This window comes from Mugil cephalus, chromosome 14 (assembly GCF_022458985.1).
Source record: "Mugil cephalus isolate CIBA_MC_2020 chromosome 14, CIBA_Mcephalus_1.1, whole genome shotgun sequence".
Taxonomy (NCBI): Eukaryota; Metazoa; Chordata; class Actinopteri; order Mugiliformes; family Mugilidae; genus Mugil; species Mugil cephalus.
This window is the reverse complement of record NC_061783.1, coordinates 18124413-18141136: the sequence shown is the minus strand read 5'-3', so window position 1 is coordinate 18141136 and position 16724 is coordinate 18124413. Positions and strand designations below refer to the sequence as shown.

Sequence of the window (16724 nt, the reverse complement as noted above, 5' to 3'; positions counted from 1 at the left end):
GCTGACTATTCTGCTGTAATATATATATATATATTTTTTTTGTTTTAATAGTTTGCTCTTAATTTTATGTATTGCTGTACTGAATCCGCTATTTTACATTTTTTATATTTATCATACAGTACTACTGTACATCTTGACCCTTGTATGTTTTTTCTGCCTTATTACCTCCGCAGCAACCACTCATACAATCTGCTGCTTTGCCCAACCACCTTTGTGTCCTTTGCTCTTTTCATTTCCTGCTCTTGGCCCCCCTATTTGCCCTTTGTGCATACATTTTTCCTTTTCTGATTCTAATTCTGATGCTGACATCCTTGTATATATCTGCTCTTATGTTGTAATGTCTAGATTTATTTTTTAACTTTTCTTTTTTTTTTTTTTTTTTTTACGTTTATTTAAGTTCTGTGTTTTCTGTACAAGAGAGAAAAAGTTACCAGTGTCACAGTCCTTGTATGTGCATGCATACTTGGCCGATAAAGCTGATTCTGATTCTGATTAGGTACACTAGTAACCACTGGAATGTAACAACCCTGCACTAAATCCTAATTCACAGCTGTTGTAAGGTAATTTATGTCTGAAATGCGGTAATTCGACTGTTCAATCAATTTAAAGGATGCAGTTTGTGGTGCTGTTAAACTGTAAAGTGTTTCTGTTATTTAGCCTAGCTCACTGACTAAAATTAGGTTGTCAAAATAATAGAAACATGCATCGGTACAACACATTACAATTCAATAGGGCTAAAAACCTCAGCCTCCAGAATGAAAGCACAGTTGAATCAATAGCTCTCTTTGTTATTTTGAACAAATGCTGAATACCATAACTTTCATAAAACTAAGATTTAGTGCAGTATTAGCTTTGCACCGGTTCGAACGTGTATTTTAAGACAGTTAAGAAACTTAAAATATATGTAAAATAAAGGCCTGACTGCTTAAAATAATTTTGATATTGTTTGATTGTTCATAAGTTTTATAAATATAAATATAAATAATAAATATGAAAGAGAGTCATTATTTATTTTTGAATGATGAGTTGGACCAATTTGAAGAGATTAGATACTTTTGCTAATATCAAAGTTACCGAACGGCAGGATAAAAAACTGGATTAAGGATTAAGAGAAATTGTAAATTTTGTTTATAAAATATCTGTACTGTACAATGAAGTAAAAAAAATAGTGTATGTGTAGAACAAACACGCATCACATAGACACACACTCTTAAACAAAACTACCACAGTAGTGTAGCATGCAAAGTAGTTTCATTGGTATGTGTCCGAAAATTGTATCGAAAATTGACCTAGCCAGGAGCTGACACCCAAATTTTACTATGTTCTCACATAATGACAACAAAGGATTCTTGATTCTTAAAAATCAAAGTGGTGTTTTTTTAAAAAAAAAAAAAAAATGTGTTGTAAACAGTAGATGTCGGCACAACCAGTGGACAAGGGCAAAATTAATGGTGGTCTATAATCCTGTACACTGTTATTGCGTACCAGGAAATAGTTGAGATGGGAGACACCAAAGGTTGACATTTGCATCCAAGTTATTCTCCTGTTTTGGTTAGATGAGATGCTACGACCTAGCCAAATAAAATGTTAATGCTTTCTGTCAAAGTTTATAAAATTTTTGTCAAAGTGTTCACATCCACAAAACTACACACAGTAACACAAGACACGTCAGGCACAAAATACAGTAAAATACACGTATACATTACATACAATACAATACATACATTCATACATTTTTCGTTTGCCAGTTCCGCGCAGCAAATTACGCATGCGCACGGGGGGGCTCCAACGCTTGTAACTGGCGCATGCGCACATACAAATCCCCAGAACCAGCAGCGGTAGAAGCTCGGGTCGGTCAGACCAGTCAGCGCTCATCCACGCATCTATCTATATTCCCTTTTTCTTAAATTAGCCCCTTTAAGCTTCGCGATACCGCCCCCAATTTCAGCGCCGGTACGGAGCCGCCAGGCCGGGACAGAGACGGAGAGAGAGGCCTCGGCCATGGAAGCGCTCGGACCCGGTAAGACATTTAAGAAATCGGCGAGCTGGGGGGGGGGAGCGAGGAGGAGCGGGGGGAGAGCGAGCCGTGTGCGGGGCGCGTCGCTTCACTGTGGGCCGCGGCTGCAGCGAGGCCTCGACGCGTTGACGGGAAAACAAACCGAGGCCCAACCCGTGTGTCTGTGTGTGCGTGTGTGTGTGTGTATATATATATGTACGTGTTACTTTATTTACACCGAGCGAGGGCCCCCGTTTCCGGGTTGTACGTCGGCGATGGTTGTTTTTAGCTGTTGTCCGGTAGCGTCTGCTCGGTTTTATTTATCCGAAACACGCACGTCTCGTCGTGTCGGGGCTGGCATTGTGTGAGTGGGGATTTAACTGGGACCTTCCTTCCTTCCTCCTTCCTTCCTTCCGCGTCGTGGTGTGTTTACGTTCGTGTTTGTTCTCGTTGCGTTTTCTCCTCGGCCGCCACAAATACGACCCAATTTCTACCCCCCGAGCCGCACGATGCCGTCGAAATTTGACAAATTGTGGTTCGTTTTTTTTTTGGTTGTTGTTGTTGTTCCCGTGTAAATTTGCACCATCGCCATCACTAAGGGCACGTCTCTTCGCGCTGCCCCCGTCCGAGATGACAGCGATTGGTAGAAAAAAAAAAAACAAGATGAATGCCAATAAAAACGTGCATGCTTCGTATTTCGCCTATTTATTTTATTTATTTATTTATTTTTTAATGCAAGGCTGTCATTGGGTTTACGCGCGTCTCCCTCCCCGGGCAGCAGCAGCCATGCGCCTCCGTGAGCACACTAGGGATGAGGATGGCGCTGTTATCGATCACATCTACAGGCCAGCTCCATAATATTCACCTCCTATATGATAACAAAGCCACCTATTCTGCAGCGATGTAACGCTAATGCAATCCAGGAGGAAGACGGACACACACCTAGCGACACAATTGTATTACAAAAACCTGCGAAATATATATATATATATATTTTTTTTTCTCCTTTGCACAGACACAAAATGTTCGTGTTATTATATGAAAAGCGTCCTTTTATGCGTGCATCTTGCAGAAAAAAATACCGTCTGTGCGCCAGGCATGATTTATTCTTGTTGACTGGCTGTGTGTGGCCACACAATCCCCCCCCCAAAAAAGAAAGATGGTGGCGTAAGGAAAACCTAGATGTAATATTTAAGGAGGTTTGCTTCGCAGCAGTCCTAAAGTAAATGTTAAACAGATGCAAGAAGCTGTGTAAGACAATATTGCGCAATCATCCACAGGTGTGTGTGTGTGTGTTTGAGTCCAGGTAGTATCATTGTGACACACATTACTGCTGATTGCAAGCTCTCAGTTGTTAACCCTGCAAATTAAATTATTTTTGTAACTTACGGCCCAGCTGCAATTTAAGTTAGTATTTCACAGTTTATCAAAAGTGAACTGTGGATGCAGGTGTTGCCACCAAAGCTGCATTTACCACACATTTGGAGAGTAAGGAGAATTAAATGTTTTTTTTTTTTTTTTTAAGTTTGTACCCATGTCTGACCCGATAAACTCACACTGAACTCTGGAGAAATGCCGATACTTAAGAAAAATTGCTCATGCGAAGCAGGATCGTCGTAGATAAATGTCGTTGGTGCTATTTTGACGACAATTTACGTTTGTCTTCCTTTTTACGTAATGCGGTCGTAATAATTTGATATCAAACAGAGCTGCGACTTCAAATGTTGCTTTCTTCTCAAGTGGAGTGTTGCAGTCGAATTAGTCACACACACTCGTACACAATAAATACTGAAAGCGAAACTGCATTTTTGTGGTAAGTGCTTATCTGCCTACTGAACCCACATGGTACTCTTCCTAAATGTTAAAAAAATAAATAAATACAAGCAACGCAGGTTAATCTTTGGGGAAAAAAAAGCCTACTATTGCTTCTATTTTGATGATTTTCAATTCCTGCAGACCAGAGTGTTCACCACATTAACGTCAGTTTGATATCATACTAAAATAAAGCATTAATTCTGCATATTTGTTCTTGAATTGGTGAATTAGGTGTCACTGCTTTGATTGTCGGCCCTAATTTAAGTCGGATGTTACGTTTAATGGTTACTTACGGAGGAGTGCGGACACAGATCTCACATCTAGGCCTCATTTGTCAATGTTTAGCATTAAAAAAGGTGCGTTAAAGGAATTAAAAGTTTTAGACCAATTAAACCCAAACCTGACTCTACTGAATGTATGTTTAAAATTAAAAAGTGTAGATGCAAAGCAGGTTAATTTTTAAAAGAATCCTTCCGTTGGCGGCATTTCTACCCACTTTTGTGTTCAGTGCATTGTCGGCGGTTTGTTATCACACATAGCTGTAACTTCGGGTGTGTGTATGTAGCTTTGACTGCCCCGCAAGGTGCCATGAACGGAAAAACACGTGCTCTTTTTTTTGTTTGTTTTGTTTTAATATTATAAGCCAGCCCCCCAAAATTTGATGCCACACGAGCTTACTTTAACCAGATGATTTAACCTTCTCTTATTTTGCGAGTTCAGCCTGTCACCAGTGGTGTTGAGACGGGAGAAAAGCCGATGCTGTGGCAGGAAATACGTAAATAGAGGCCCGACAGTCAACGGTTTGCTGTGGTTGGTGCAAGTTGCAGTGAGGATGAGTCCAAGCAAAAGACACTGTTTCACATTGGGGGAGAACATCCTAATTGGTGAAGTAAAAGTCAAAACCGAAAGTAAACAGCTATAACATACCCCGACGTAACGAATACTTCCACCTTGTGAATGGGCAGTAAGCGTTTTTGTCCGTGCAGCTGCTTTTTCCAACGGTGTAGCACATAACGCCAGGTGATTTGCAGGTGTGGGCGTCAGTGCTCTCAGTTTCTGACTCACCACCGGGCCAAGCCATCATCCTCATGCTTAGCTTAAGCCCGGCGCTCTCCCTGCGTGATCACGCCGTGGTTACTAGGGACACGCGCTGCATTAGGAGGCACTACAGTGCATGAGTGGCAAACCCTGTTTAAAAAAAAAAAAAAAGTGTGAGTGCACTAGACACAATCTAACGGCTTTTAAACATTAGATTGGGTTTAGATTAAAAATGAAAATAAATAGCATCATACGAGAGGCGGGGGAATAATGTGTAGTGGGCAGCGGCGCTCCTTGGGATGCGACCTGAATGAAGCGCATAGGCTGTGGAAGGAGCAGAGAGGCTGTTTGCTTCCAGTGCATCTGTCATTTTCACTGCCAGGAAAAGCTAATTTCACTTCCTCTGTGACTCAAAGTAAATTCAGCGCTGTGTCACTTGGAGCAGAAGCACAAAATTATGGAGGAAGCTCACTTGTTGTTAAATCGAGGGCTAAATGCGAGGGCTCTGGCATCTATGTGGCTCTTTTTCTTTTTTCTTTTTTAACTGTTTCATTGATTTTATTCTGGCAGAAAAGAGAGATTGTCACCTCTGTGTTGGGTAACACTGCACGACCAGGTTGATAAAGGGTGTATGAAAGACTCACTGCATTTAAAAAAAACAAACAAACAAAAAAAAACTAAGATTGCAACATGGAGGAGGAACTTGGGTGTTCAGCTTTATTTTCTAATTCAACATGCTCTGTCCTTTTGGGTGGTCTGGAGAGTTATGTTATGTCATTTCATCTGATTTAATATCTGCTCCTTTTACCCACTCTGTCCAGATAAGGGCACCAAAATATCCTAATTTGCATGAATGGTAGACAAGGTTGGGTTTTTCATTTGTCGTAATAGCTGCAGCATAATTTTCTTCCAGACTTTCCGAGCGAAAGGAAAAAGAAAGCCGACCCTTGTCCAGTTCTGGCTTTCATTATCGCTATCAGCTTCAGGTTTTAATTGTTGTTTGAACACGGCGAAGCATTTTAAAGACTCGCCCTGGAGTTCTAACTAACGTATCGTCACTGTTTTGTGGTATTTAACGCAATTGTACAGATTAATCATTAATAATTAAAAGAAAATAGCTAGTTGCATTACTACAGTCATGTGTTTTCCCACATTTTCACTTCTTGCCAACTTGTTCACGCAATCGAGTCAGCGGTGAAGGAAGAAAAACAACAAAACCAATCAACTAAATATAATAATCTGAACTAATTTTGAGTTGAAAGTGGTTTGTGTTCTCACTTGTGAGATTTTGCTTTACTTTGTCTTGGAAAAATGGAAGAAAACCAGCAGTCTAAAGATTCCAACTTGATTTTTTTACACAGTTCGTTGCCATTTTAGAGACATTCGTCAAATTAAGTCTTTCGTTTTAATTGAAAGACGTGTCAGAAGCGGCGCGTGGAAGTGTCGGTGGTATCTGAGTGCGGTAAGTGGGCTGGTTCGTGGAGGGAAGGATGGGTGCAGGCATTTCACGTTGGAGACATTTCTAAGTGTAGTAATGTGGCAGCTGGGGAGGCTATAAATAGGTAAAGCTCTGTTTTTGGTTGTAGAGGAAGAAGTCAAACTCGGTGTGCGTCATGTGGAGACCAAAACCCCTCCTGTAATTATGTGCACGCACAGAGTGAGAAGGACAACAAAAAGCCTTGTACTATGTCTTTAAGTGTTGAATTTATTTATTTTTTTCCCTCCCTTGGTGTCGCTGTTAAATAAGTTTGTGCAGCTGATTTTACTCCGTCGGTTGTGCAGCTATAGACGATATATATGCCAATAAATCATGCATTGCCTTTGTTTTCCATCCTGCGTTAGAGCTGAATGCTAAATGTTTTCTGGTTTCTGCTATTTAGCTACATTGCAAAATTTATTTAGTCTAAATACTAAATGGAATAGATTATTCTTAAAATAATAACGTCGCCCAACTCTGCAAACCATGCAGTATCCCTGAATGCATTAGCTGCCCGTCCACATGCCGCAACAAGTGAGGAGAAAATGTTACACAAACACGTTTTGCTGCGCGTGAGACTTTCCAAACGTACCGGGACAAAGCACCAAAACGGAGGCAAAAATGAAACGGGTTCACTTGAATTACTATGAAATAAGAACACACTTGAACCAATGTAGCGCGCTTGAGACAACATAACGTACTGTTTTCAACGTAGCACGCAGCACTTTTATTTGCGGTCAATAACGAGGCCCGTAGGACAAACTATGCGGTAAACTTATTCGTACTATGAGAAACAGAGGAGCAACAAATGGCTTCTTATTCGAGTCCGTAGCGTAAACGGTCATTTAGGAAACATGATGGCTTGTATGAAGGAGGTGGAGGAGGAGGAGGGGGAGGTGATGTGATGTGATGCGGGGCCCAAGCTGGATGAGGGCATGTTTTCAGGAAGCGATGGGGAGGGTCCCGATTGTCCGTGCTCTCGCGCTTCAGTTGCTAACTGGAGCGTGTGGGGTGCACGGAGTTCAAGAGGACCCCCACAGTCCCTTAGCTGTCAGTTAACAAAAGCGCCGAGCGGCCTCCTTCAGCGCCGACGCTGCATTGTTTCATCTCGAATATGAATATATTTTCGAGCTTCTGATTCAGTTATCAATCTTCTGCGTGATTACGAAAAAAAAAAACATCATGTTTAGAGGATCTGTTTCATCTTTGAAGCTTTTTGCAGACGAGTGATGAGCGAAAAGCTGCAGTACCGGTAGATTTCAGGCGTGCACGCATCACTGTTCCTCCACCCTTCATGTTAAGGCAGCACATGTCTGCTGCTTTTAAATTGAGCGGCTTTTGGCGCGGCTGTACAAGACCGTAGATTTATGTGCACGTGCGCGATTGCGGTTTACCTATGTAATGTGTAAAGTGGGTGTGTGCGGCGCATACTGCGCGTACTGCGCCTAACGGTAATCCCAGACTCCGCGTGGCTCCCCTCCATATGGCCCTGCTGTCTGTCTGTCTGTCTGTCTGAGACGAGCTCGGCCTTTGTCTCGGGAGCGAGGGGCGGGTGCCCCCGTGCGTCTGGGTGGAGCCGTGGGCGGCGCTGAAGGATAATTGGAGGTCATTGTTTCGCCCAGACCCTCGTTGACCCATGTAGGTCAGGGGGGCTGGAGCTGCGGATCAATCGGTGCGTGTCTGCGACCCCCGAACCCCCTTCTCCTCTCCGGGTTCGCGAGGTCATCGCGGTGCATTCAAGCAGGTGTCACTGATGAGATGGTTTGCGATGGCGCTACGCCGCTCGCATTCGTCTCAAAAATGTGACGTTTAACGGGAAGATAAACGCCGTCGCCGCCTTGTTCGGCTTAATAAAATGCCAAATGTGCTTCGGTTGGAGCTTAAATTGACTGTTAAGTTTACACAAATGAGGCTTTTCATGTAAAAGAACCTGCTGTGATATGATATATCTGCTCTCCTGTGTTCCTCCAGGCCCGCCCGTCCCTCCTACCTCTCTGTTCCAGCCTCCGCGGCGTCCCGGCCACGGCACGGTGGGGAAACCCATCCGGCTCCTTGCCAACCACTTCCAGGTGCAGATTCCCAAGATTGATGTATATCACTATGATATCGACATCAAACCTGAGAAACGGCCTCGGAGGGTCAACAGGTAAAAGGAGGACCATCTGTAGTAACCCGTAGCAACGTGTAAAAATAAATACGGCTCACGCCCTCTCGTCTCCTCCGTCTCCTAGGGAGGTGGTGGACACCATGGTGCGGCACTTCAAGATGCAGATCTTTGGAGACCGGCAGCCTGGCTACGACGGGAAGAGGAACATGTACACAGCACAACCACTGCCAATAGGGAGAGACCGGGTTGGTATTTCACATAAATAAATAAACAAACAATCAGCTCTAATGATCCTTAAAGGCAGAAGTGGGTGCCATTAAAGCGATTACCTCAGATCATATTTTAAGAAGGAAGTGCCGGGCATGTTTTTAATGGGTTAGCGGATTAGACAGGCGAGATGTTTACGAGTGGGAAAAGCTGCCAGCTGGATTGTCTGGGAAAGTCTGGGCCAGGAATGTGAAGATCTGCGCTGGTGTTTGTGAAGATCTTTTTTTTTTTTTTTCTCCTAAAAACAGACCTCTTTGCATATTTTTCCATGAAAAGTCTGATGGTGAAAATCCATGTTGTGCCATAACTGTGTTTTTTTAACTTGGTTTTTATTTTAGTTTCATCCAAAATCATAGAGAATCCCATTCAACATATTAATTATTGCTTGTAGGGACATGATAACAATTATGAACCAAAGAAGGAGACTATAATGACAGAAAGGAAAAAAAAAAACCTAAATAAGACAATGAGATGAGAGAATATAAATAAATAAATATCGGACTGATAATGTAGATTGGATTTATATCTTGCGGGTCAGTAACAGTAAACACATTTTCACTATTGAATATATCTTTTTGGAGTCTCAGGGAGTATGTTATTTGATATTTCCTTAATTTTTTTCAGTCCACATATTGTATCAGAACTGTTCTTAGGCCTATATCCTGCTTTGTTTTGTTTTTTATTAATATTATTACTTGCTTTTGGAATTTAGACATTAAAGTAATTTCAAATTCAAAACTACTTTATTAATCATTATCACATAACACAAAACACATAAGAAAACAGGGAAGGAAAGAAAAGGTTCTCTAATCATAGTTTACATAAATAAATATCCATTAAAAGTACATGTTTTTATCTCTAAATGATACAATGCATACATGGAAGAGTTACATAGTTTATTTTTCAGTTTTAAATTTTTCTTATTTAAAACCAATATAGCCATGGATAGAGAAGTAAAGTATTCGTACTGGTAAACAAGTTTTTGACTGACTTGCTTTCCCCTTGACAAAAGCCGATTATAAAAACACTAGAATTTACTTTCTCCTTTAGTTTAGTGTCCTCCACGAACAGAATTAAGTGCCTCCTCTCCCTCGTCTTGTTTACACCTGTTGACTCCGTGTGGGCGCGCTAATGAAACGCCGCGATGCTGACTGAGCTTTTGTCATTTCGAAAGACAAATTGATTTCACCAAGGTTCCTTTCTGTGACGCGCCGCTCTGCCCTTGGGTGTTTATTACGCGTCGCCCCCTGTTCCTCAGTCGATTTCTCTCTCCGCTGATCTTTTGTCGTGTCGCGGTTTCGCTCAGGTGGATCTGGAGGTGACCCTGCCTGGCGAGGGGAAGGACCAGACGTTCAAGGTGTCTCTGCAGTGGGTGTCCGTGGTCAGTCTTCAGATGCTCCTGGAAGCCCTGTCGGGTCACCTCAACGAGGTCCCCGAGGACTCCGTTCAGGCTCTGGACGTCATCACGCGGCACCTGCCTTCCATGAGGTACACGCGCACGGTTTCATTTATTTATCGCTGTTTGTCGTTATTACTTAATATCCCGCTTTCTTGTTGATCAAATCTCACGCTGCTCATTATACAGCACGTCAGTACTAGTTCCCCCCGACATCCTGCTCTTCCTTCTCTTCTGAATTAAATTTCTCATCCTTGATTCGGGCGTCGCGTCGCTCCAAACCTTTGCGGAGACGGAATACGAGGAGCGCTCATTAGCATTTTTATTGTTTCGTATTGATGCTAGATTGCTTTTCACACACAGATGCCGAACTGAACCTCCCCAGATGCCTTTATTACATTTATTACTCTTTTCATTTTCATCTGAAAACCTTCCGCAAACCAGAACTTAACATTTTGGTCTCTCTCCCTCTCTTCCGTGCTCCCATGAATTTCGTTCCGTTAATTGATTTATTGCCTTATAATTATCTGTGTAACTCTCATCTCTTCGTGAAGCACTTTGCGTGCGCCCGCACTCAGTTGTTGAACCCAGTAAATTTTACAAACTAACATGAATTGCAGGCCGGCTGTTTTTTCGTTTTATTTATTACGTTCATCCGGTCGCACGCAGGTACACTCCAGTGGGCCGCTCGTTCTTCTCCCCTCCGGAGGGCTACTATCATCCTCTGGGTGGAGGGAGGGAGGTGTGGTTCGGTTTCCATCAGTCCGTCCGTCCTGCCATGTGGAACATGATGCTCAACATCGACGGTAAGATCTTACGTTTAAAAATCGGTTTGATATGAGCAATGGATTATTAATCCTGACAAGGAGAATATTAAACTGTCTTTTGAGATCTCTGCATTCCTGTTTGTGCCTCTTCAGCCGTCCTCATGCTGGATTGCAAACAATAAAGTGTACATATTTTATGTCTAGTGCGACTGCTGCCATAGAAAAAATGGATTTCCTCAAGTTTCATTCATGCATAAGAGGGAAAGGACAAAGAAGAATAACGACTAGCTGTTAGATTTTAGTTTGTACTGCATTTATATACATTATTATTATTGCGTTAATATCTGTGCATCATTAATTATTATCATATAATCATTCGTGCACTGCTGAGCAGCTAAATCTATAAAGATTCCTCATAATTGATTAGTTCAGATGCATATTAATAACCTGGATCTGCAGCGTAGCCGCAACTTCCAAATAAGTTAGTGGAACAAAAAGTATGTTTCTCTCTGAAATGTGGCTCAAATTAGATTGTACCTGAAGGTGTGTAAGATTTCTTTAACTAATTGTCGTTTTGTTCAGATGGAGGAGAGACGCAAGTGAATCAGTTGATGATATTAAACTCCCGTTGATTAGATTTGTGCTCGGCGCCAAGACCAAGTCACTAACTGTCCTCGTTTGCCTGTAAAATATATCGCGAACACATCTTTGATGAGGTTCTATTTTACGGATGAAAGATTATTTCATTAATTTGAATTAAATCCCTTTTTATTGCCCCCCCTCAGTGTCAGCCACCGCTTTCTACCGCGCTCAGCCCGTCATCGAGTTCATGTGCGAGGTGCTGGATATACAGAACATCAACGAGCAGACCAAACCGCTGACGGACTCCCAACGTGTCAAATTCACCAAGGAAATAAGAGGTGAGAATGCACCGTCGACTTACGCGCCAGCCGTTTAGCCAGCAACAAAACAGGAGGAGACACGATTAACACGGCTCCTGTGATATTATTCCACTTCACTGGGATTAAATGTAGGTGTGGGCCTGCGAGGCGCATGCAAGTTTGCCTTCATTCCACTCTGGACTCATACACACTGAACATGCACATACAGATACAGATACACGCTGCTTAGCCTTACACCAAAGCTCAATATTTATTTTTAACCATGATGGAAGAAATGACTGTGTGCAGAGAAGGGTCCCACTCTTTTTTTTTAATTTAGCAACTAGTCTTCTCTGGTGTATTTCGGACAGGCCTGAAAGTTGAGGTCACGCACTGTGGACAGATGAAGAGGAAGTACCGAGTGTGTAACGTCACGCGCCGACCCGCCAGTCACCAAACGTAAGCTGCGACCCTTAACGCGCACATCACTTTAATGTTTTTTTTTTTTTTTTGGTCACTTTTCTTTACTCGCTCGTGCAGCCACGTGTTGAGGTTCGCTCACACTTTCCGTTGAATCCACAGGTTCCCCTTACAGCTGGAGAACGGTCAGGCCATGGAGTGCACCGTAGCTCAGTATTTCAAGCAGAAGTACAATCTACAGCTCAAGTATCCGCATTTACCCTGTCTGCAAGTAGGACAGGAGCAGAAGCACACCTACCTTCCCCTGGAGGTGAGGAACAGTGTTGTGTTGGACAAATAAGTGCCTTAAATCCTGTGTTTGTTTTTTTGTTTTGTTTTTTTCCTCTTATCTGATCGACTTTAACACATGGAACGTTTTCTTCCTGCCTTGAAGGTCTGTAACATTGTAGCAGGCCAGCGCTGTATCAAGAAACTGACAGACAACCAGACATCCACCATGATTAAAGCCACAGCTCGCTCAGCCCCCGACAGACAGGAAGAGATCAGCCGACTGGTGAGTGCTGATTCCCTCGGGGGGAATAACCCAACACAACTTACAGTAGCCGACACTGGAGGTTGTTTGTTTTTCTCAACATTTGAGCTTTGTAGTGATTCCTGTTGACGTTTTTGCTCTTTTTCCCCCCCAGGTCAAAAGTAACAGCATGGTCGGGGGCCCAGACCCTTACCTGAAGGAGTTTGGCATTGTCGTGCACAATGACATGACAGAGGTGACAGGGCGTGTTCTCCCAGCGCCCATGCTACAGTATGGGGGCCGGGTGAGTACAGACACAGGGAGGGACTGTGGCAGGGTGAGTACTGGACAGGGGCTGCACTCTGGGGCGTGAGTCTTGTATGGGAACACACAGGGTGGGGTGGGGCGGGAGGGCGAGGGTGGGGCGGGGGTTACAGAATGAATGTTGGGACATGGGGAGAGCGTTCCAGGTTTGCAGTGGTCGTACATCGGGATGGAGGCAGGTGCATAATTTGGCAAAGAAGAAAACAAAAGTATTTCTGTAAGATGCATGTTTAGCTTCAGCTGTAGTTGGATACATGCAGACCTGTAAAACCTGGAACTCTCCCCGTGTTATAATCCTGTGGTGCATCTCAGCAGTCGTGTGTCTTCCTTGACATGTTTTCTTCAGTAACGCAGCTCCTAACTTTGTATATAATGGTCCTGATGTGTTCAGTTTTAGAGTCCTGCAGTAACATAAGCGCATTTATACTTGTGCGGTCGTCAGTCTGGTTCGTTCTATAACAACTAGGGATGAGTGCAAATACTCAGTACCATAATGTTACAGCAGTAACCAGACCGAAAAAGCAATTCCGGTTCGGGTGCCGCTAAATGTTTAACTACTGCCCCCTTAGCTCTGTTGCTGTGCTAATGCTACACGTAACGCCGCAGTTTTTCTCCTGCATGGATGGAAGTGAACTTTCAAAATGCCTCATGAGAAAACTGTCAAAACTTTGGTTGAACTTGACTTCAAAAGACGCAGACTTAGCAACCTGCAACGAGTGTTTAAAGGTGATACTGTGCAGGAGAGATAACATCTTGAATTTGATTAAACGTCTGATTACGCATAGCATTTATAAAAAAAAAACAAAAAACGACAATTGTACCTTCTTTGATAACCTGAGAGACCAAATGCCTCTGTTTATATTATCATAATTATGACAGTTTATTTTATATTGGTTAATTTATTCCTTAGTCTTAGGTATATTTATATTATTTAAATTAATATTCTGTTAAACTTGGGCGTCACAAAATGCCTTAAGAATGAAAAGTTTGTATGTTTTCCATTCTTTTAGCACTGACACCGTTTCAAAAATACCAGTTTGATACTGGTTTCTGATAAAACCTAACCCCAGTAACAAGGTCACCTAAACTCTTGTCCTTTTTGTTATATTAAGAAAAAAAAAAAGTGGAGCACCATGGACTGCTGAGATCCACCCTCTGAATTTCAAATCAGCCATTTCCGCACCTGTAGCCGCGACACGACTGTAGTTGTGAGATGTTGATGCATGCTGGAGAGAGGTGTGAATGTCTTCGTGCAGACTCTGCGATGCAGGATGCAAACGTTGCTAATGCGAGACGTTTAGTGCGAGCGGCTGAATTGGGATTCAAGGATTGTGTTTAAAGGAGGGAAAATGTAATATTCTGTTAACAGGAGGATGATGAGACTCTCAGCCGCCCAGCAGCGGAGTAGTAAATCAGTCTGAAAGATGGACTATTTCAGAGCCCTTGGAGTGACTTTAACTTTATTCCCCACCAGAAAATGAAAAGGTTAATATAAACACTACGGGCGCTGGCTGGAAACATCCCACTCAGAAGCAGCAATTCTGTTAAAACGAGGTGAAACTTTAATGATCCCCGTGGGGACGTTGGTTCAGCGGCTATTACATATACTCTCTGCTTCATTTTAAAAATTCGTCTTCGCAGCCAGAAGTAGCATGTGCCAAGTTAACCCCCCCCCATTGGCCGCCTGAACCATACGTTTGTTAATGAAACCCGAGATCCCATCAGAGCGCGCTCTCCGAAGGACTGTGTCACTCACCTGCTGGGACACCGAGTCTAATCAGCTTCCAGCGAAATGCTCTTAAACGTGGACCGAAAGCTTTTCCCATTTCACTGATCACGCCGCTGTGAGTGCGTGCTGACAACACGCAGCTGCATCACGGGGACACGTGAGATGGGAAAGGTGCCGTCTGTTGTCTGTGCATTGTGATGGTTGAGTTTTATGCGACGTGTGATTATTCTTGAACATTCGTGAGACCGTCTCGTTAAAGAGAGATCAACTTTTCTTGGCGTCCTCTCTCGAGTTGTTTAGTGCGGTCACTTGTCTCGGAGGATAAAGCTCATTATGGTTTCTGGTAAATCCTGTTAACGGAGGTGAAAGTCACCGCCCTTCCAATCGATCCACGACCGCACTCAAACAAGGTGCACTCGCATTATAATAATAAAATAATCTCCTGATATAAAAACTTAATGAAACAACAGCTGAGCATTTCTCCTCTAAACAAGCTACGTGATGTTGAATGAACGTCTAGAGTGTTTTTTATATCAAAGTCAGACTATTAATGCTTCTAAACGTTGTGTTATTGCACACTCTGCCGCTCATTAGCAACACTAGTGAATGAATTCTTATACAAGTTAATGTTGTGGTGCTGTTAAACTGGAACAGTGTTTCTGTTCAGGCTGAAATTTAACAGCCTTAAAACGGGGTCCTCAAAATGATGAGGGCCTGATAGTACAGATGATGAATGAGAGTGTTTGCTGTAGTATCTTTTGTATTGGCTCATCCAACCGGGGGGTTCACTAAGAGAGTAGGGACTCTCTCCGCAGAATAAGACCGTGGCCACGCCCAACCAGGGCGTGTGGGACATGAGGGGGAAGCAGTTCTACGCCGGCATCGAGATCAAGGTCTGGGCCGTGGCCTGCTTCGCTCCGCAGAAACAGTGTCGGGAGGACCTGCTCAAGTGAGTCAGGACTTTAAACCTCGTGTTAAACAGACTGACGACACAAAAACTTGATTCATTTGCACTTCTTACATGCAAACCACCTCCGTTCTCTGCTGTTTACATTATTTTCTGTCCAGTTTTTAAAGATAAATCGAAAGTTTTTGCAAAAACATTCTGCAAATTTGGATGATTTCCAGAAAGTTAAGGATCGTTATAGTGTTTTACATGCACATTGTTGCAGTATTCACACTTAACAGATACAAATGTTATAAATGAGGATAAAGATGGTGAAAATGTATCTTGCGCAGCGAATATTCTAAGGAAACCAAGTCATTTAAATGGATTTAATAAGCCGTCGGTGCACAGCAGTCTGCACTTTTATGTCCTTCTGTGTCTCTGATAAGGGAAGAATCTCTGTCTTGCTCTATTGCGCATGTGTTACCATAGTTACCTAATGATTTGCATATCGTATACATCAGTGCTGATATTCTAATGAGCCTCTAATGTTTTTTGTTATTTTATTTATTTATTTATTTTATTATAAGGAGCTTCACAGACCAGCTAAGAAAGATCTCAAAGGACGCTGGGATGCCCATCCAAGGCCAGCCATGTTTCTGTAAATACGCCCAAGGAGCCGACAGCGTGGAGCCCATGTTCAAACACCTCAAGATGTCTTACGTAGGTCTGCAGCTGATCGTGGTCATCCTGCCTGGAAAAACCCCCGTCTACGGTAAGACACTGGAGTTCAGAATTTATTTATTTTTTTGCAGAATTGAGGAACGCATTTTGACGCGTATCACGTTTGTCCCCCCCACAGCCGAGGTGAAGCGTGTGGGCGACACGCTCCTCGGCATGGCCACCCAGTGCGTCCAGGTGAAGAACGTGGTGAAGACGTCCCCTCAGACCCTCTCCAACCTCTGCCTCAAGATCAACGCCAAGCTGGGAGGCATCAACAACGTCCTGGTGCCTCACCAGAGGTCAGAGCGGATTTTGTAATTCCTGCCGCTGGAATGCAGATGGGAGGCTGGAATGCTTCTCGGCTTTGAATTATGCAGATTGTTTGAA

The 16724-nt window shown here is 43.1% G+C and overlaps 1 protein-coding gene across 6 annotated transcripts in view; it reads left to right on the top strand.

Moving 5' to 3' along the window:
• The first annotated feature begins 1830 nt into the window (after positions 1-1830).
• Positions 1831-16724, top strand: part of ago4 (argonaute RISC component 4) — a 22184-nt gene continuing 7290 nt past the window's right edge. Inside the window, exons 1-13 of one of the 6 annotated variants that reach the window (XM_047604807.1) lie at positions 1831-2020; positions 8298-8472; positions 8558-8678; positions 10007-10188; positions 10766-10902; positions 11649-11783; positions 12116-12203; positions 12327-12474; positions 12598-12717; positions 12851-12979; positions 15544-15677; positions 16205-16389; positions 16477-16636. In XM_047604807.1, the coding sequence (XP_047460763.1) occupies positions 2002-2020; positions 8298-8472; positions 8558-8678; positions 10007-10188; positions 10766-10902; positions 11649-11783; positions 12116-12203; positions 12327-12474; positions 12598-12717; positions 12851-12979; positions 15544-15677; positions 16205-16389; positions 16477-16636 (1733 nt within the window). In that variant the 5' untranslated portion in view covers positions 1831-2001. Of the gene's footprint in view, positions 2021-8297; positions 8473-8557; positions 8679-10006; positions 10189-10765; positions 10903-11648; positions 11784-12091; positions 12204-12326; positions 12475-12597; positions 12718-12850; positions 13013-15528; positions 15678-16204; positions 16390-16476; positions 16637-16724 lie in introns of all 6 variants that reach the window. The other 5 variants (XM_047604805.1, XM_047604804.1, XM_047604806.1 and 2 more) reach the window with 5 other exon arrangements.